At 35.4% G+C, this 21,305-nt stretch overlaps 1 protein-coding gene and 1 long non-coding RNA gene across 2 annotated transcripts; both read right to left on the bottom strand.

Annotated features, from left to right (window-relative positions):
* Window positions 1-1,030: 1,030 nt before the first annotated feature.
* Window positions 1,031-1,404, bottom strand: LOC137085377 (uncharacterized). Its single transcript, XR_010906973.1, has 3 exons — window positions 1,330-1,404; window positions 1,163-1,243; window positions 1,031-1,072 (listed from the first exon to the last, which is right to left on the bottom strand). It is a non-coding gene; the product is annotated as an uncharacterized lncRNA (long non-coding RNA).
* Window positions 1,405-3,120: 1,716 nt separating this feature from the next.
* Window positions 3,121-12,995, bottom strand: LOC137084492 (uncharacterized). Its single transcript, XM_067450765.1, has 8 exons — window positions 12,987-12,995; window positions 12,088-12,396; window positions 11,475-11,667; window positions 11,210-11,378; window positions 10,995-11,149; window positions 10,457-10,604; window positions 5,028-8,899; window positions 3,121-3,146 (listed from the first exon to the last, which is right to left on the bottom strand). Exons 1-8 carry the CDS (start codon window positions 12,993-12,995, stop codon window positions 3,121-3,123), a joined length of 4,881 nt encoding a protein of 1,626 aa, XP_067306866.1.
* Window positions 12,996-21,305: the final 8,310 nt, after the last annotated feature.

Raw genomic sequence — 21,305 nt, 5'->3', positions numbered from 1 at the left:
AAGCCAAAAGGCAACAGTGGCAAGGAAAAACTCCCTTAGATAGTAGGGTGGAATATTATGGGTAGAGTGATGAAACGTCATGGAGCGGTGGACCACAATCAGCAGAGTGGTAAAGGAAGAAACCTTGGGAGGAACCAGACTCAGCAGGGGCAGGCCATCCTCCACTGGCAGGCACATAGTAAAGTCATTTTACATAGGCCAAATATAATACAAGCCATCCATTTAATATTGTTATTGTGGAGTTTTTATATTCACTTGTAAAAATAACTTAATAAACTATTGACTGCCTGCACTTGTTTACAGTTCTTTCAGGATATTTTCTCAGGGAGAGTTCATGGAGCAGAATATCTTTTGAACGGTATATGGAGAAAGTTATGTCTTCAGTGCAATTTATAAATCTGCAAAAAATACATTAAACATGAATAAAAAGCACTTGGCAATTAAATGTAGAAAATGTCTGTCAGCTTACCTTGTTGTTTTTTTAGGAGTGGACACTTGTATAGGAATTTGTAGACTTAAGAATATCAACAGTTGTTATTGATTTGTTGCACAAATCTGAAAGTGCAAAGAGAAAAAATATTTTTTTGTAAATATAATTATGTTCAAAATGTTATCAAATTGACGCCATTAAATTGACCTTTTTTCAGTTGTGAAGTTCTTTATAGGAGTTCAAGGAGCAGAGTATCTTTTAATGGGTATATGGAGGAAGTTAGACTTTCAGGAATCTGTAAAGATTACAGTCATTAAACATGGATTACTTTAAGTCAATTATTTACAAAACCATTTTGCAATTAACTTAGAAAATTTCAATTACCTTACCTTTTTGTTAGTAGTGGACATTTGTAAAGTAGTTTGTGGACCTTAGAATATCACTAGTTATTGAGTTGTTGCACAAATCTGAAACTGTACTTGTATGTTAATCAGTGCTTGAAAGAAAAAAATAGTTAATTTAAGTTTTGCAGATATTACACAACTATTTACCTTTTTATCAGCTGTGCACTTCTTTATAACAGTTTAAGGAGCAGAATATCTTTTGATGGGTATATGGAGGAAGTTATACTTTTTCAGGAATCTGTAAAGATTAGAGTCATTGAACATGGAGTAGGTTTACATAGCCATAAAACCATTTTGCAATTAATGTAGAAAATATCAATTAGCTTACCTTTTTGTTTGTAGTTGACATTTGTACAGGAGTTTATGGACTTCAGAATATCAACAGTTGTTATTGAGTTATTGCACAGAACTGAAAGTATACCGTTAGTAGATTAAACAGTGCTTGAAGGAAAGCATATAAAAGTCTAGGCAAAGCTGAAATCGACACCATTAAACCTTTTTATCAGTTGTGCAGTTATTTATGATGTTCATGGAGCAGAATACATTTTGGTGGGTTTAAGGAGAAAGTTCTCTCAGGAACACAGAAGTCTTTTCAGGAACCTGTAAAGATTAGTCATTGAACAGTACTTCAAGTGAATGGTTTACACAGCAATAAAACCATTTTGCAACTAATGCAGAAAATGTCAGTAAGCTTACGTTTTTGGTAGCTGTGAACATTTGTTTAAGAGATCATGGAGCACAATATATTTTGATGGGTATATAGCTAGAGGAAGTTCATCTTTTCAGGAATCTGTAAAGATTACAGTCATTGAACATGGAGTACCTCAAGCCAATGTTTACACAGTTATAAAACCATTTTGCAATTAATTTAGCTTACCTTTTTGTTAGTGGACATTTATAGAAGAGTTCATGGACCAGAATATAATTTGATGGGTATATGGATGAAGTTCATCTTTTCAGGAATCTATAAAGATTATAGTCATTGAGCATGGAGTACTTCAAGTCAATGGTTTATGTTTTTTTTTTTTTACACATATTGATAGGTATATAGCTAGAGGAAGTTCGTCTTTTCAGGAATCTGTAAAGATTACAGTCATTGAGCATTGAGTACTTCAAGCCAATGTTTACACAGTAATAAAACCAGTTTGCAACTAATGTAGAAAAATGTCAGTTAGCTTACCTTTTTGTTAGTAGTGTACATTTCTAGAAGAGTTCATGGAGCACAATATATTTTGATGGATATATGGAGGAAGTTCATGGTTTCAGGAATCTGTAAAGATTAGCATCATTGTACATGGAGTACTTCAAGACAATGTTTACACAGTAATAAAACCATTTTTGCGATTAATTTAGCTTACGTTTTTGTTAGTGGACATTTCTAGAAGAGTTCATGGACCAGAATATCTTTTGATGGGTATATAGATGAAGTTAATCTTTTCAGGAATCTGTAAAGATTACAGTCATTGAACATGGAGTACTTCAAGTCAATGGTTTACACAGCAATAAAACATTTTTTGCAACTCATGTAGAAAAATGTGAGTTAGCTTACGTTTTTGGTAGTTGTGAGTATTTGTTTAAGAGATCATGGAGCACAATATATTTTGATGGGTATATGGAGGAAGTTCATCTTTTCAGGAAGCTGTAAAGATTAGTAATTGAACATGGAGTACTTCAATTCAATGGTTTACAAAGCAATAAAACATTTTTTGCAACTAATGTTAGCTTACGTTCTTGGTAGTTGTGGACATTTCTATAAGAGTTCATGGAGCACAATACATTTTGATGGGTATATGGAGGAAATTAGTGTTTTTAGGAATCTGTAAAGATTACAGTCATTGAACATGGAGTACTTCAAGTCAAGGGTTTACACAGCAATAAAACCATTTTGCAATTAATGTACAAAATGTCAGTTAGCTTACCTTTTTGTTAGTTGTGGAAATTTATATAAGAATTCATGGAGAACAATATATTTTGATGGGTATATGGAGGAAGTTTGTCTTTTCAGGAATATGTAAAGATTAGTCATTGAACATGGAGTAGGTTTAAACAGCAATACAACCATTTTGCAAATGTAGAAAATGTCAATTAGCTTACCTTTTTGTTTGTAGTGGACATTTGTACAGGAGTTTATGGACTTCAGAATATCAACAGTTGTTATTGAGTTGTTGCACTGATCTGAAAGTATACTGTAAGTAGATTAACCAGTGTTTGAAGGAAAGCATATAAGTGTTGGCAAAGCTGAAATCGACACCATTAAATTTACCTTTTTATCAGTTGTGCATTTCTTTATAGGACTTCATGGAGCAGAGTATCTTTTGATGGATATACAGAGCAAGTTAGACTTTTCAGTAATCTGTAAATATTACATTCATTGAAAATGGACTACTTAAAAAAAATAAAATAAAAACATTTGATGAATTTTTGGACTTCAGAATATCAACACTTGTTGAGTTGTTGCACATCTGATTGTGTACTAGAAAGTGTTAGTAGATTAATCAATGCTTGAAACAGTGAATCAATTCACTGATGGGCATATGGAGGAGGTAATGATTTCAGTGTTTTTAGGAATCTGGAAATTACATTCATTGAACAAACTGCTTCAGATGTAAAGTGTTCATACAAAATATGTTGCCACTAAATGTAGACTTTCTGTTAGGTTACATTTTTGTCAGTGGTGGACATATGTAAAGCAGTTTATAAATGAAGCTGTGCCTTAAATATCTTCTGTTAAAGTTGTTAAAGGCTCTTACATGAAAGAAGGACAAGCATGTCAACTTACTTTTTTATGTGGGCTTTGACATGTTTGTTAGATGTTTTTTGTGCAATCATATTAACTTAATTGCAATTAAGAGATAACTGAAGGAATGCAAGCAGTCTTTGTGGATGCTTCCTATGCGGTTTGGAAGTATCCAGTGTTGTTTGGATGGCTTGGGCTAGGACAGAAAACAATTAATCTTTTTTTAAACCATATTTCCTGTTTTTAAATGAAAGACATACATAAATGAATAAACTGAACACTATAAAAACCTTGGCTGGATGTAGCTTTGGAGTCCCAGAAAGAAGAGTGATTATGGGAGATGCAGATTTGTACAATTATCTTTGGGTAGAACTTGGTATGGAATGGCCAGGAGTCTGTAGACCTTGGACTCAAGATGGGTGTCACATGGTATGGACATAAACAGAACAGACAATGTAGTGATACAAATTGCACAACATGTTGCATAAATCAGATGTTACCTTATATGAGCAGAATTTTCTTGATAACATGCTAGAATACTAAAGTAAATTAAACAAACTGTTTAAAAACATGAATCTGATATAAATGGTCTAATAACATACCGTTTACATTTGCAAACTTGTACAGGGATTTGAGGATCTCAATGTCGGGGTAAGAATGGCAGGAGCACAAAAAAAGAAAACAATGCCGTTACATCATCTTCAATAGGTTTCAGAAATGTCAATACATTACCTTACTGAAACTAGTACTGCTTCATGGTAACTGTAATAAGTTGAGACTATTTCAATTGTAATATGTTCTGCATCTTTAATGTAGACATGGTCTATTAACGTACCTTTTTCAGTTGTAGGATATTGAACATGTTGACTGTATCCATGGAATTCCATCAATGACCCAATGGATGATGATGTTAGGATGTCCTCATTGAAGTCTCCCATAATTACTTTCTTTCCTGGTTGTTTTTCCAGCTCAGCAATGACATGCAACATATTTTGTCGAAACATGTCAATTTGATATGAATTAGGCCTGTACAGCAGAGCACCATTTAAACTGATATGTGGAACTGAGAAGTACAGACATTCCAAATTGCAAGGTTCTGGAATGGTGACTTTAAAAAACATGTTTTCACAACAGTAAATTGCAACTCCACCTCCTCGCTGTTGTTTTAAATTAGTGAACAGTGGAGTGCTGTTGTCATAGCACTTAGCTCTTGGATTGTGCTTGAAAATAAATCCTGGTATCTGTACTTGGTCTCCAACTTTTAGCCATGTTTCAGTTAGACAAATACAATCCGCATTCATAAGTTGTCCATGAGCTTGAATATCTTGAACATGAGCTTGAAGACTTTGTACATTATGAAGAGCAATTGTAAATAAACCAGGTGTCTTTGTGAAAGTGCAATTTTCTAAAGGAAATTGTCGCATATTTTTCATTGCCAAGTCAATTTTATCATTACAGTATATGACAGACTCCTTGAAATTTTGAATGATCAGTCCATTGATAGTTCTCACACGACTCAATGCAACATATGCTTGTCCTGAAGTAAAAATCTTGTCAAGTGATACAACGGCTTTATCTACAGTGAGTCCTTGAACTTTGTGAACAGTGCATGCCCAAGCCAATCGAAGTGGAAATTGACGTCTTAAACCACCGTCATTTGTGACTTGATCTTCTTGCACTTCAATCACTGTAGAATTTTGGGAAAATCTATGTTGTTGTTTTGATCTCTGAATTTTACCCACATTTGGATCATCAAATTCCACATGAATAGCTGATGGAAAATCATTCTCAACATCATCTTCATACTGTTTTTGACTGATGCTTATGTGGACAACTGTACCAAAGGCTCCATTGACAAGTCCATCAGAAACATCAACATTTTTCTTTAACATTATTCTTGCTCCAACACCCAATGAAACGCATTTAGCCAAACAGGAGTTGAAAACACTTGTGTGAAATCCAACTTTTGGTTCAGTCCTTCCAGTTTTTGGATTTCTCACAAAATCTTGAGCATGAATACTGATTGCCTCAGGACAAACCTCATGTAGTCTCTGAACGTTGTATTTATCAACCTCTTCATTTGTAGCAAATATATGAACATCACCACATTCTTCCCCAGTTTCACGTTGCTTCAACATGTTGATGTCACTTGAGCTCAGAGGTTCATTTTTTTTACGAACTCTCAGACGGTTTAAGGTTTCAGCAAAAGATACGTCTCGTTGCCTGACAACTTCAGTTAATTCAGCAATTTCAAAGTTATTGTCCCAAAGGTTCACTCCTTTAGTATCAGCGTAGAGAGGAGTTCCTTTGACAGGCGGCAGCTGATAAAAATCTCCTACAGCTATGAGACTGACTTTCCCAAAGGGGGAGTAGTCACCAGTTTGTTTGATTTGTCTCAATCGCCCATGAACATATGACAAAAGGTGGTGGTCAACCATGGATACTTCATCAATAATCAAAATCTGCAAACACCCCATTTTGGAACGCAGAGAATTGATTTTGTCATCACTTAGGGGTTGATATGGCAATTTGACATTAGCCCCAATTGATAACGTGTTGTGGATGGTTGCAGCACCAATGTTGTATGCAGCTACTCCAGTTGATGCACAGAGAATGATACTCCTATCATCAGGATTTTCAAACATCTGAGATAAGAGCCTAGAAGATTCATAGTATATTGCTTTGATTAAATGACTTTTTCCTGTACCTGCTCCTCCAGTAATAAACAATTGAAATGGTTCAGGGTTTTCTCCAAGCAGTTTTTGTAGACACCATTTGCGAACTTTGTAAAATATCGTAGATTGTTTGGCGTTTAATGATCTTAGTAAGCACAATGCTTCATCTCTAGACATTGTAGCATTACTAGTCTCAATTGTGAATGCAGTTTGAGGGTTTGCTACAAGCTCTGGAATAAGTGTGTCAGAATCGTCTTCATCAGCAAGCATGTTATTCTTCATTAGTTCTATACATTCATGACGCTCCTTTTCAGTTTCAGGACACAACGCAGCCCAAGCATCTTCCAAATCAACACCTAGCTCCAAGAGCTGTTGAGCTCGGTCTATTTCAGCACTTTCTTTTTCAAACAGTGCTCGATTATCTTCAACAATACATTTTACTTTGGTCACATTACTTCCACATTTCACAGCACCATTGTTGTAGAAATCCTCGTAAGTGTCAAAATGCCCAGGCTTCAGCTGACAATCTTTGTAATGTGGTAAAAAAAGTTGTAACAATGAATGATGGTACTTCTCTGGATCTTTTGTTGGTGAAAATCTTGGATACCTTACTACTGCAGGTTCAGTTCGAGTTCTTCGTATCATATAGCCACAATTGTTGTTAAGCTTGATCACCTTTTCTTTGTTTTGTGAAGACATCTCAGATTTTGACAAGATCCTGTATTCTGAACAAAAGGTGGCAAGACAAAGAACGTCAAAATGGTCTGTTTTTGGTCTATTCTTGTACCGGTCAACCAGACTATTCATCCAAAAACAGCTTTCTTCACCAAAATGGTCCTCTTTGCTTTGCAGTACACGCAAAGGCAAACTCATCTTCACAGGATCCGTTCCAATTGGAATAAACTGGACTTTGCGAGAGCATTCTTTCAAGTGCATACCAGTTAGTCGGTACACTGCCTCTTGTGCAGAAATTTCTCTGTTGTGTAGATATACACTTCCCAACATTTTTAACGCTGATCTTGCTTCAAGATTTCCATTCATAGCTTCATTTTGTGCACGTTGCAACAACAATCCCATTTCTTGTTCCGCTTTTGTGATGTAACTAATAATATAAACCACCACGGAGTAAGCATCTGTGACATACTGGATATCCATGTTGCCTTGCCATGCACGCAATAGATGTTTGTTATATTGGTTTACCCAAACATCTTTTGGATTTCGTTTCAAGACAATACTTTTCTTTTTTGAACACCTCTTGTACGCCTTTTCAAACACAGCCTGATTAATTCCAATAGATTGAAAAAATGCATCTGTTGAATCAAAATTGACTTCAGAATCTGTTAATGCAGTTTTGATTTTCTTTAAAATTGCACTTGCCATCTCATTGCCATCATCACCTTTCAAATCATCTCGAATAATCCTAGTTACAAAGGTGCGGCTAGATGGTGGTCGTGGAAAATTAAATCTACAAACTGTTTTTTTCTGCCTGCATGTCTTAGAATGTCTGCTGCTGTGCTTTTGAACACTTTTGACAGTCTCATACAATTCAGTGTCTTCCTCTCTTGGGGTCTCACATGTGATGTAATGATCTATGAAAGCAGCCACCAAAGCATCATTGTCTTCATTGTCTTCATTTAACTTTGGAGCATTTTCTACCCAAAACAGACAATGAACATGAGGAGATCCACGCTGTTGAAACTCTACACGATAAAAGTAGTCTTTGATGTTTCCAATAGGTTGAGCGGGTGACATAATGACATCTTTTAAAAAGCAATGCCATCTGTAATCAAACATCCTTGCAGCAGTCACTGGGTTTTGTCTAATCAGTCCACATTTTTCAGACCAGTCAAGTTCATCAGCATTTACATTTTTCCCTTCTTGCTTTAGAATGGTGTTGATCATTTCAGGCCATCTGAGATCTGCAGAGCTAAATGATGCAAAGAAAGTTGGAATACCTAGTTGTCTAATAAGTGCAAAAAGGTCCTTTTGAGTGGTTTGCCAATAGGGCGGTGTTCCACGGACTGGTCTCAAAAACTTGTATCCTTCATCATAATTCAGTATTTTAGCTAAAGACTCTGGGTTTGTGAGCATATCTGATGTTACTTCTTTTAACAACCTCTTGTCTGATCCTTTTCGCAAAGCAATGGAAATGTTAGACACAATTTGATCCAGCTCCGATATATATTGGGCATAGAAAATATAGTCTGTGCTCCGTGCGAAACGTCCATCTGCATTGAGGATTCGTGCATTTAGGTATCGTGACAGTGTGATTTTTTCCTCTCTCTCATCATGAAATGTTGGACCACCAGTTGGAAACAGAACTGGGAAACATTTTGCTTCGTTGGTTTTATCAGATAGTAATTTAACAGGACTGTTACCTTCAGCTGGTGCCACATTTAACACATCTTGAAAATGCTGATCAATTATTTCCGAACCAATATCCACAGGTTGTAAACAGGTGTCTGACAAAAGACCACTTTGCTCTTTAATGTAAGTCAAGTCTTCCTCTTGCGGTTCTTCAGGGTCATTTTCCATTTCACTCTTTTCAACTGCATCTTGTTCCTTAATTTCATCAGCAACATTTTCCTCCAGTTCATCCAAAGAGTTGATCCACTGTTCATTAATCTCTACATTTCTGTACCATTTATTGCATCTGATCAAACACATCAGAGCATTTCGAACATGATCAGTATGTACATACTTGTACTCATAATGACCTTTGTAGGTTAACTTGCGCTTGAGTTTGATCCTTATCATCTTGTCGTCACATTCATTTCGTGGAAGAATATTTGACACATCTTCAATATTCACAGGAACACACACCACAGGTCCATGGCAGCCATTTTGTTTTCCACGGGGAAGGCAAAGCAATTTCAAAAAAGGAATGTTACGTGCAACAAGATGTTGTTCCAAGGAGTTGAGACACTTTAGTTGATTTGGAATGTCTGCCAAATGCATATTGTTGGCAACACTCTCTTCAGGCAATTTTCCACGAAGGATTTTTCGATGACATGTTGGACAAATCCACAATTTGCACCTTGGAGAATAACCAGCATTATCATCACATTTTTCATCACAAATATGCACATACCTCAGTGTGATGCATCTTCTCCCCAAAGCAGCAATCTGTTCACCTTTTGCTTCATAGCATTCTGTTCTGCATTCAGATACTTGCTTTCTGAAAAGTAAACGGTGACAGACACAGCACACAAACTCTGGACCTCTACTCACTTCTTGACGAAAATGGGCAATGGTAACATCAATGTGCTTCTGTTCCACCTTTTTTCTTGCATACACGTCACAGCTTTTTTGTATCTCACTAAAACGAAAGTTTTCATCTTTATGGTATTTCATCTTGTAATACTTGCACATTTTTACCTTAAAATTTGGGTTCTGAAGATTTCTTTTCTTAGAATACTCACGCACTCCCGCATTAAAGGTTGGGTTTTTAAGATATTTCTTCTTAGAATACTCACGCACTCCTGCATTAAAGGTTGGGTTTTGAAGATATTTCTTCTTAGAATACGCACGCACTCTTGCCTGAAATGAAACATTATTTTTATATTTCATTCGAGAATACTGACAAACATGCTTCTGAAACTGAATATTGCTCAAATACTTAGTCTTCGAGCATTCACACTTTAACAAACGAACAGAAGACATTTTTAAATATTTATTACGAAGATTTTTCATGATTTTCTCTCTGTAATCTCGATCAGTACGGTATTTTTCTTTGCCATGTTCAATTTTATTCTGCCTGTAATCAGAGTCATTATCATACTTTGACTTCTGATACTTCAGTTTTTTCTCTCTGTACTCACTGTTATTGCAGTATCTCTCCTGATCCCTCTTATTTGTGGAAGATTGTGCAACATCTCTTACCTTCCTTTTACGCAAACATGGCATTCTCACCTCATTTGAATTGGCAGTCTCACATGTTCCCGCACAAATGTCTTGATCTCTGTGCTTAACACAAGTCACAACTTCATAATGATTACGGTTACAGTGTTTCAAATAGATTGCATTGTGTGTACATACCTCTCCAGTAGGTTTGTGCGCATTCCATCTGCCATCATTAAAAGTCATTATGGTTGTTTTAAACAGATTAGAAGCAGCAAATATGTCAATTTCAGTTACCCATGACCCGGAATAAAAGATTCTAGATTGTGTCAAGTAGTCCTCTACTGAAGTATACCCACTTCTCACATACCTCTCAAATATCGAAGCATTCATTTTCAGGTGTTTGACAACTGCACGCCGAACCTTTAAATGCTTGTCCTCACTTCCACATATTGCATATGCCAGAGATCTGAAAAAGCAGTTACCATCTGGTTTGATACTCTTTGTCTGACACGGACCTGCAATGGGACCAAAGTGTTTTATGATATCACAAACACTGTTATCATTTGTCAGAACCACAAGGTCACATAAAGCTAGCTGATCTTGAAGATTCAAAGGAGAAAAAAATACTTCTGGAATTGAAATAGTAGTAATAATTATGTCATCTGCTAGAACATTTTCAACATGAGATGTTTTAACTGGTTTCCCAGAGACCTGTTCATCCAGCTTTTCTCTTCTTCCCCTCTTTCCTTTACTTGGCATCACATTACACATTGGCTTCGACATTGGAAGGTTAATGCTTGTATTTGCAGCTTCAAGTACTTCAAATTCAGATGAGCTTACCCCAGTGGTCTCAGATTCGCATACCTTGGGTGTGTTTTTTAAGGCTTCATTGTAAAGGGCTTTACCTGAAGAGCACTGAAAACTGCTGCCATCTGCCTCCAGCAAGTGGGAAACTTCAACATCTGCATGAACCAAAACTCCAGTTATCTCAAATTGTGGCTCACGTACCCCAAATGACTGTGCAATCTCATTAATATAGTTGTACAAAGATTCTATGGTGCTGTGATAAACAACACAACTTGTATCTGTTTTGTTAGCATGAGAATCAACAAAAGCATACCACGTGCCCTCCTTAATAACTGCACATGTGTTGGCACAAATAGTTAAGAGGAAAGCATCAGCACTCAGTAGAGCTTGCTGAAGAGCTATATCAAGTGGCATGACCACACCACATAAGGCTTCATCATACTCATTAACATCAACAAATCCAGTGAGAGACTCTGCATACTCTATGGAAAATGCAGTATTACCCAGCACATGTCTCCTTGGTAATTCATGGACTGCAATGTAATGCCTACCCATCACTTCCCGGTCATTTATGTTACCCTGGTTTCTTAGAGATTCATAAAGGCTTGTTCCTGCCACCAAGACACCATCAAGATCTTGCGTCGTCCAGGTCAGCACGTTCTTCATCTTGCTTGTCAACACTGCTGTCAGACTGATTGCACCACACTGTCTGTTGCGTGAATTTGCAAATCGTGCATCACCTTGATGAAAGGAGCCTTTCAGCACTGATTTCTGAGGAAAGTCAGAATGCACAGGTAAAGTGTTCAAAACGTTCTCATTTAATTTTGTTGGAATCACAAACCTTTCTGCAGATTCTCTGGAACTTTTGACAGATTGTTCAATGGTTTTGACAGATTGTTCAGAGTGTTTGACAATAGATTTGATAGAGATAGACGGTGAACTTTTTGAAATACACAGTGAAAAATTTGAAATACACGGTGAACTTTTTGAAACCTTGGGAATCTTTGAATGTTTGGACAATGAACATAGGCGTTCATGGTCTGCCAGTTTTTTAAGAGGATACGGCGGAACCTCTGCTTCACTTGTTTTAAGAGGAAGCGGTGCAGCCTCTACCCGTTTTATAGCAGGACGGAGTGGAACCTGCTGGTTTTTTGCACGATGGCACTTGCCAGACGTCACTGGCAAGTCTACCTTAGTTTTACGAGGAAGTGGCGATACCTCGGCCCTACTTATTTTAAGAGGGAGCTGTGCAGCCTCTGCTTTACTTATTTTAAGAGGAAGCTGTGCAGCCTCTGCCATTTTTTTAAGAGGAAGCGGCCGAACCTCTGTAGTTGCCATTTTTTTAAGAGGAAGCAGTGCAGCCTCTGCTTCACTTTTTTTAAGAGGAAGCAGTGCAGCCTCTGCTTGACTTTTTTTAAGAGGAAGCAGTGCAGCCTCTGTTGCACATCGTTGTGCATACAGCCTCTTGGCAATTGCAGACCTCTTCTTTGGTCGTGGCATCTAAAAAAAACAAAAAGCACAATTGCATATAAATATGAGACTGAACATATTAAAACAACATTAGACAACACTAAGCATCATTTCAAATGAAAATGTCATACAGCCATCAACAAATAATTAAATAATATATACTGTCACCTTCAATTTTAACATGAATTTAGCACTTTTTAAAACTAACATTTAAAAAAAAAGTACATTTGACTTACCTCAACACGCAATCTTTTACAAACACACTAGCAGACATGAAAAAAAGTCTTGTTAGCCATACATTAAATTCGAATGTTTAACATTTACATACACTTCAAATCTTAAATTTTGTACACAATTTTGACTTGCCTTAACTCGCAGTCTTTACCAAATTCAAATTTTCCAATTCATTGTCACAAATAAAACAAGAAAGAAAATAAAGCTTTGTGAGATATGCATCAACATTCCATGTTATCACATCATACCACTTAAATATTAAACAGTCATGAAGCCAGATCAGTCATGAAGTCTGTCAGACTGCATGAGATCAGAAATTTGTAAATTTGATTTGTAAATCAGTAAGGCTAAAAATGTATGAACAAAGAATCTTTGAACAAACTTACCAGCAACATGCTTCCCTATGTTATATAAAGTGATATACACATCCACACCATAAAAGTATAAATAAATAAAAAGATGAAAATCTATTAATTATTTATTGATGCACCAAAATGAAAGATTCTGAGCTGAAACCAAAAATGTAGGATGCACTTGTCCTGCAACAGAATCTAAAATAGCTTATTCAATCAATGCAATTTATTTAATAAATCAAAACTGAAATCAAACCCAAGTTGTACAAACATGGTTGTACAAAGTTGTACGAACTACTTTCAAAAGCCAAAATATCAGTGCTTAACCACTAGCTATGTAAAAAACAATATTTATTAGATATTGGTATTGAAAATTATGGTATGAGACTGACCAGACCAATCACACGAAAATGCATATGAATAGTACGAGTGTGCAATCTTGTGGCGTGTACATGCCACAATGAGTTTTGGCGTGCATATGATATGTGGTTTTTTATGTGCATATGATACACACTTTATGCCCTATTATATGCACCAACCCCCCATCCAAATCTTAACCAAGAGCATGTCATATATACGCCAAAAAGTCAGTATCATATGCACGAAAAAAACTAAAAATGCATACTGTATGCATGCCAAAAGTCATTTTGGCGTATACATGCCACGAGATTGCACACTTGTACTATTGATGGTCACTATACCCTCAGATTAAGTAAAAGTTTAACTTACCACAACTCAAACTCATTTACAAATTCACCATATGCAAAATGCTGCATCAGGTATGCATTACCATTTTTATCACTTATCTATACTAATTTATTTATATACTGTACATACTAGCCAGCCACACATTGAGAACACAAGAAATGCAACATAGTCCTAATGGTAACACTTTATAATAAAGTTTATAACAAAGTTTTATTTGTTAAAATCTTTTAAATATATTAGTTGATATAAACTATCAATGAACAGCTCTACAGTATTTATTAATCTTAACTAAATGTTAATCTCAAAAGACTAAGTATTTATTTTCAAAAGTTGCATCTGTTAAAATTAGTCAATGCAGTATGAAAAAACATGATCAAATAAATTGCATACTGTTACTGTAATAAAAAATAAACTAGTTGAAATAAAATACTATCAATTTGAATCAAACATTTTAAATGTGTGATCTACCAAAAATACTAACACATGCTAACCTAGATGGATTTCCTGGACACAATTATCAAAAAACAGCAGAATGTCATGACACAAACAATACACTAACACTAAATTCAATTAGTGAAAAGCAAACATTACAACCAAATATTCATTGATTCGTTGATATTCAAAATTCTGATGTTTTAAACAATTTAACAAAATAACTAATTTATAATGCTATAATGATTCAAACAAGTCACAACAAGCTCTGACAAAAAGATACACTTATTATTACTGCCAGTAACCATGTCTTTGTGCCATGTGGTGGTAATAAAAAAATTAAATTAAATAAAAAACTAGCATCAGTTAACTGTACTTAATGAACAGGAACAAACATTTTTATTATCTAACATAAAAAGAAAATAAACTTAAAATATATATTACTAATTGTTAGTTAACGAATTTACTAATATTAAATTAGACCTTAATGTGAAGTGTTAACATTCTAAATTAGACCGATCATAAATACCATAAACCTAACATAAAAAGATCTACATCTTGCATGCATTTAATTATCCTAAAATAAGCTGCAGAATAACATTACACAAAATATATTACCATTAATAAACTTTTAGTTAGTGTCAAGGGCTAACATTTCCTACACTCTAAAAAATGCTGGGTTAAAAACAACCCAAGTTGGGTTGAAAATGCACCAACCCAACAATTGTGTTGTTTTAACCCATTGGTTGAGTTGTTTTAACCCAGTGGTTGGGTTAAATGTTGCTTAAGACAACCCAATTGCTGGGTAAGAACAACTCAACCATTGGGTTAAAACAACCCAATTGTTGGGTCGGTGCATTTTCAACCCAACTTGGGTTGTTTTTAACCCAGCATTTTTTAGAGTGTAGGAGAAGACATTTTGACCACATGTTCATTGTAAACAACACTCAAAACACTTTAAACACTTCAGCAAAACAAACAGCTTCACAAAAGAACCTCAAGAGATTATTTGCTTGTTTGGCAAAACACATTTACTTCAAGATAACAAAGAAATAAGAGGCAGTTAAAAACTAGTTCTGACTTACCTGTCTTAGGAACAGACAACAATTAGACCACTAATTTCCCCCTCCCTATAAATAAATTAAGATCAGGTGCTGATTAAAGATATTCAATGTATTTCACCCTCTAGTGCAGGTGTGCCCAATCCTGGTCCTGGAGGGCCACTGTCCTGCAAAGTTTAGGTCCAACCCCAATTAAACACACCTGAACAAGGTAATCAAGATCTTACTAGGCATATTAGAAAGGTGAGTTAAGGCAAGTTGGAGCTAAACTCTGAAGGACAGTGGCCCTCCAGGACTAAGCTTGGACACCCCTGCTCTAGTGGATAAAAGAAAACTTCATATCCTCTTTATCATTTTAGAAATGTGAATATTTACTCTGTGTCCTTGAGTAAGGCACTTTACACTACTTTACACCACCAGAATTGTCCCTGTAATAAGACACTTTGGATAAAAGTGTCTGCCAAATGCATACATGTAAATGAGTCTAGTTCTGTTTAGACTGGTGTTAATTCTAAAATACTATTAATTAATTGAAAATATTTGCTTAGACATAGATTTATAATGTGTTAAATAATTTAGTTTACACATTCCAGTGTATAGACTATAATAACTATAAACCTTAATAATGTGTCAGTTAATTTGCCTTAATTTGGGATTATTCCAATGGGGATCATTTACAATTTGAGGCTTTCTGAATGGTTTTCTGTCTTTGCAGTTTGAATTACTTGTTTCACATTTGTAATGTCAATTCACTTTTACTTTTATAATGCTTCAAATGTTTCAAAGCAACTTTACAAATAACACAAAAATTTGTAAAAATGCAGTTTAATTTGGCTATAAAAAGCTCTAAAATGGAACGGAATCTACACTTGTACAGCAGATATACACAAAACCATATTATCCAGCTAAGTTCTCATTTAATAGTTTCAGAGCAATCAAATAAATAATGTTGATTATTTACGGTCTCTAACTAAGCAAGACAAAGACAATAGTGAAAAGAAATCCAAACTCAACCAAGTTGTGGTGACGGGTTATATTCATTGTTGGAAATCTGTGATGGTATTTGATGTGGGGAATCTGGACTGCTGACTGTATAGTTTCTAGTAATGGTGAAGATGCACTGTGATGTCTGTTGTGGGAAATCTTCACCACTGTACTGACTGAATTATATTATTTGCAATATAAATATTTTAATGTAATTGCATGCATTTCTAATAGTGACTTTGGCAGATGCATGCACACAAATTACTTTTGATTTGAAGCGAATCACATCTGTTACACTCTGCTGCATATAATAGGCATATCTGGTAGTCAGTGATTCAGTGGGCAAAGGTGAATTATTTTAAACTTTCTGCTGTAATGTTATTTTGTCTGTTCTACCAGACATGTGGTGTCTGGAAATGTATTCTCTGTGCAAAATTCTACTTTATTCATACCAGGAGCCAGTTTCAATGATCTTGCAGTCCCCACATTAGCACAATCATTCCACTTTGATCTGCAATAATGTACAAAATATGAATACAACAAATTACAACACTTACAATGTTAATATTTGCTTTTCAAAAGAAATGTATAAAGCAAATACAAAAAGAAGTATATAAAACATTGTAAATAAGTTACTTGCAAAGATTTGTACATGGATTTAATGTTACAAGGTAAAATACCGTTCTACAGGTAAATAAGAAAAATAAGACAATGCAATAACTTTTTAATGTTGGAATACTACTTGCTCTCCAATTCCACCTCAAGAACCTGTAAAAGTCATCCTCAGCCAAGAGCTGAAGATGATGGGGATAAAGAGTTTGAATTTGAGCACATATATACCATTTTTGCCATGTTTGTGTAATACTGGCTGCAAGACCACAAAAGTCAACTGTATAGGATACCTGAAATATGGGTGTTACATAAGATGACCATAAAACATATATATTTTTATTTTTTATTTATGTCCAAAGCTAAATGTTGATTTAGTTATGGTTACTAACAAATGAAGAATATTTGACATGTGTTTCTCCCCAGTTTGAAGATAAAGCTTCATAACCATAAATCTTGTCACTTTATGCCACTCCTAGACTATTCCCTCAAATAATGACTGTAAATTTAGCTGTTACATATTGATACAGGTATCTTTGAACTATCTTTTGCACTTCCACATAAAAAAAGCTATTAAAATAGTGAACTATAATGTAGCACAAAGTAACTTAAAAAACAGACTTAGTTTAAACTACTACACATAAACAAAAATAAATGTATTAGAAAAAATAAATATTACCACATCCACTTTGATGGAAAGCACAACTAGTAATCATTACACACTGTGATGAGAGAACTGAGCCAATTGAAATAGCATATTTAAATAGTTGTCTTAATTGAGAAGATGATTTAATTAGCATATTTAAATAGTGCTCTTAATCAGCACACCTGATTTATGCATGTTATAGAGCCACTGGGCAAGTGTGCTTCTATACAGAAGCTGAAATTCCATAGTTCATCTGAAATCTCATACAAGACTTTTTTTTTTAAACAAACATGTCAATTAGAAGCTAATTTTACACAATTTCAGGCTACAGTACCTCTTTTGGTCTGAGTATGGTCCAGACAGGACTTTAAACCCATGGTTGTTACAAAGCTGCACTATTCAGTTGACATACCTAGGCTGCTAAGGTGGTAGGTATGCATGGTTATTCAATGCTGTTTGGTGAATGCATGTCATGTTAAACCAAGGCTTATGTTAAAGTTTACATTATTCAGTTGCTTTATGCAACGATTGATTTCCCTTTAAAATAAAAATGATTTTTTTAACTTACCCTTCAAAACATACCTATTGTAAGCCCACCCAAGGTGAGCATTAGGTTGTCACACTTAATTCACCATAAGAGGACAAGGTACCACAATAGATATATTTTTTTTGCACTTCAGCATTTAAAGACTATTTTAAAAAAAAAACTTTAATGGAAAGGTTTTGGCTGCAGGCCATTTAAATAAAAGCGAAAACTTATTCTAAAAGGAAACTTTATTTGTAACAGACAAAAATATGACCCTTTACACAAAAGCACGCAGGCACTTTACATTAATAACAGCAAAACAATTCATGCAATAATGCATACAAAAAAATTAATTGTTATATAGAGTCAACAACAAATCAAATATTTTCAACTAAAACATGATTGAAATTGGCTCCTGGTATGAAAATTGTATTGCTAACAGCTTAAAACGAATAACAAAAACAAAGATGGAGGAGGGGAATGAGTGGTTCTATTTAATTTGTGGGGTGGCTGGGATAACCTCAACATCAATGGGGTGAGGAGGAGGGGAGACAGTTGGGGTGTTGGTGTGTTCGGTTGGGGAGTTTTCAGAGGGAAAATCCTCTTTTAAAAGAGACTCAAGGTCTTCTAAATCTGAGGTTTGGGTAGGTGTGGGTGGAGAGATCGTGATCATTGGGGTAGGTGCCTGGTTAATGGACGGGTAGGTGAGCTGGGTAACATAGTCATGGTGAAGGGTGAAATTCATAGTAGGTAGGTTCAAAAGTGAATCCGTGATCGTGTCTGGTGTGGAGGTGTGGGGAATCTGCAGTACTGTCTGGATTATGTTGTTCTCAATGTTGACTGGTTTAATAACGTTGGATGTGGTTTGAATAGTTAATTTGGCAGATGTGTGAACAGAGATTACAGTTGCTTTGTAATATGTGTCACATCTGTCACACAGCACCCTGGTGCATGTAAGTGGCATATCTTTGACACGGTGCTTTAGGGGGCAAAGGTGAATGATATTCACTTTTGCCCCAATTATCTCTGCAGTGAGCTGTTCAGATGTGGTCTCTTGTATTGGAAAGGTGGGATCTGTGCAGATTACGGTGGAAACCTCTGTGGCTTTAGTACTGGAAAGAAACTTATTACCCTGGTAAATTCGGAAAGAAACATTAGTAAAATCATACCAGGAGCCAATTTCAATTATGTGTTCCAATCCCCACATGGTGAGCTCAATCACTGCAGTTGAATCAGCAATGACATATGTCCTCTTCTCAAGAAAGGTGTCATTCTGAAGGACATTGTGCCCTTCGCTTTTTAGCTCGACTGCCTTTGCTCGTATGTTCACCTGTAGGAAGAGAATAAAATAAGTCTTGCAAAAGCATTTGTTGCAAATTACACTTAAAGTTATGTTGTCAGTCAGAAAAACTACATAGCAGGTAAATAGCAGTGCTGGACATGGTACAAAAGTTACATGCAAAGACTTCTACATGGGCTCAATGTCATTAAGTACCAATAGGATAACCTTAACTTTTAGTGTTGAATAGTACTTACTTTCTGATACTCTAATTCCATTTGGAGAACCTGTGACACGGTCACCTTCTGCTGGGAGGTGAAGATGTTGGGGTTGTATGTGTAATCAACTGATGATAAACAGGAAATTTTTGATTTGTGGGTGTATAGAACAGCCTTTTCACCATACGGATGTCTGGCTGGTTGCAAAACAATATCAGTCAGCTGTACAGGAGATCTGAAATATGAGAGAATATTGAACAAAAATTACAGAGTTTTTATTTGTTGAAAAGCCAAGTCTAATTTAAGATACTGACAAACAAAGAACAGACTTTACCTGTCTTTTTCCATAGTCTGAAAGTGACTGTGGAGGTCAAGCTTAAAAACCATAAGTTTGGATATTTTATGCCGCTCCTGCAAAACTCCCTCAAAATAGGGTCTTTTCATCCCTTGACGGAGAGGAGTAATGCTATGGATATAGCCAGTCACACACTGATTTAGATCAGCTTTTGAAGAACTTGCCATTCCTACATAAGAGAAAAGTTGATAAAAATATTGGAAGTCTAATTAAGCCAATAGAAAGATCATTAAAACAGGTTTATATTTTAAACAGTTATAGACCAGAATAAATGTATTTCAAGAACAAAAAATAAATACCAGTGATTCCAAAGGAGCTCTCAACTGATGAGTGTTGAATCCACAGGGCAGCGGTAACAAGAACCAGTTGAGGTAGCATATTTAAATAGTAGTCTTAAATCATGAGATGAATAATTATTTCAATAATTAGCATATTTAAATAATCACTTTAATTAATGCACCTGATTTTTGCATAGTATTATGTTTAATGCCATTTTAAGAGATTGCTAGTTTATTGTGTTCAGGTGATGGTTAGTAAAAAGTAACCACTAAAAAAAAAGAACAATCTCATAATAATATGCAAAAATCAGGTGCATTAATTAAAGTGACTATTTAAATATGCTAACTAATGAAATAACGATTCATCTCATCAATTAAGATAACTATTTAAATATGCTACCCCAACTAGTTCTGGTTACCTGTGCCCTGTGGATTCAACACTTATCAGTTGAGAGCTCCTTTCAAATCACTGGTATTTTTTGTTTGTTCTTGAAATACATTTATTCTGGTCTATAACTGTTTAAAATATAAACCTGTTTTAATGATCTTTCTATTGGCTTAATTAGACTTCCAATATTTTTATCAACTTTTCTCTTATGTAGGAATGGCAAGTTCTTCAAGAGCTGATCTAAATCAGTGTGTGACTGGCTATATCCATAGCATTACTCCTCTCCGTCAAGGGATGAAAAGACCCTATTTTGAGGGAGTTTTGCAGGAGCGGCATAAAATATCCAAACTTATGGTTTTTAAGCTTGACCTCCACAGTCACTTTCAGACTATGGAAAAAGACCGGTAAAGTCTGTTCTTTGTTTGTCAGTAACTAATTTAAGACTTAGCTTTTCAACAAATAATAAACCTGTAATATGTTCAATATTCTCTCTCGTATATCAGCTCTCCTGTACAGCTGACTGATGTTGTTTTGCAACCAGCCAGACATCCGTATGGTGAAAAGGCTGTTCTATACACCCACAAATCAAAAATTTCCTGTTTATCATCAGTTGATTACACATACAACCCCAACATCTTCACCTCCCAGCAGAAGGTGACCGTGTCACAGGTTCTCCAAATGGAATTGGAGTATCAGAAAGTAAGTACTATTCAAGACTAAACATTAAGGGTATCATATTTGTACTTTGACATTGATCCCATGTAGAAGTCTTTGCATGTAATTTCTGTACGGTGTCCAGCAGTGCTATTTTTATGCCAATTACCTGCTATGTAGTTTTTCTGACTGACAACATAACTTTAAGTGTAAT

The sequence above is a fragment of the Pseudorasbora parva genome, chromosome 8 (genome assembly GCF_024679245.1).
Source record: "Pseudorasbora parva isolate DD20220531a chromosome 8, ASM2467924v1, whole genome shotgun sequence".
Taxonomy (NCBI): Eukaryota; Metazoa; Chordata; class Actinopteri; order Cypriniformes; family Gobionidae; genus Pseudorasbora; species Pseudorasbora parva.
Note: the sequence above shows the minus strand (reverse complement) of the source record. Positions and strands in the feature narration are given on the sequence as shown.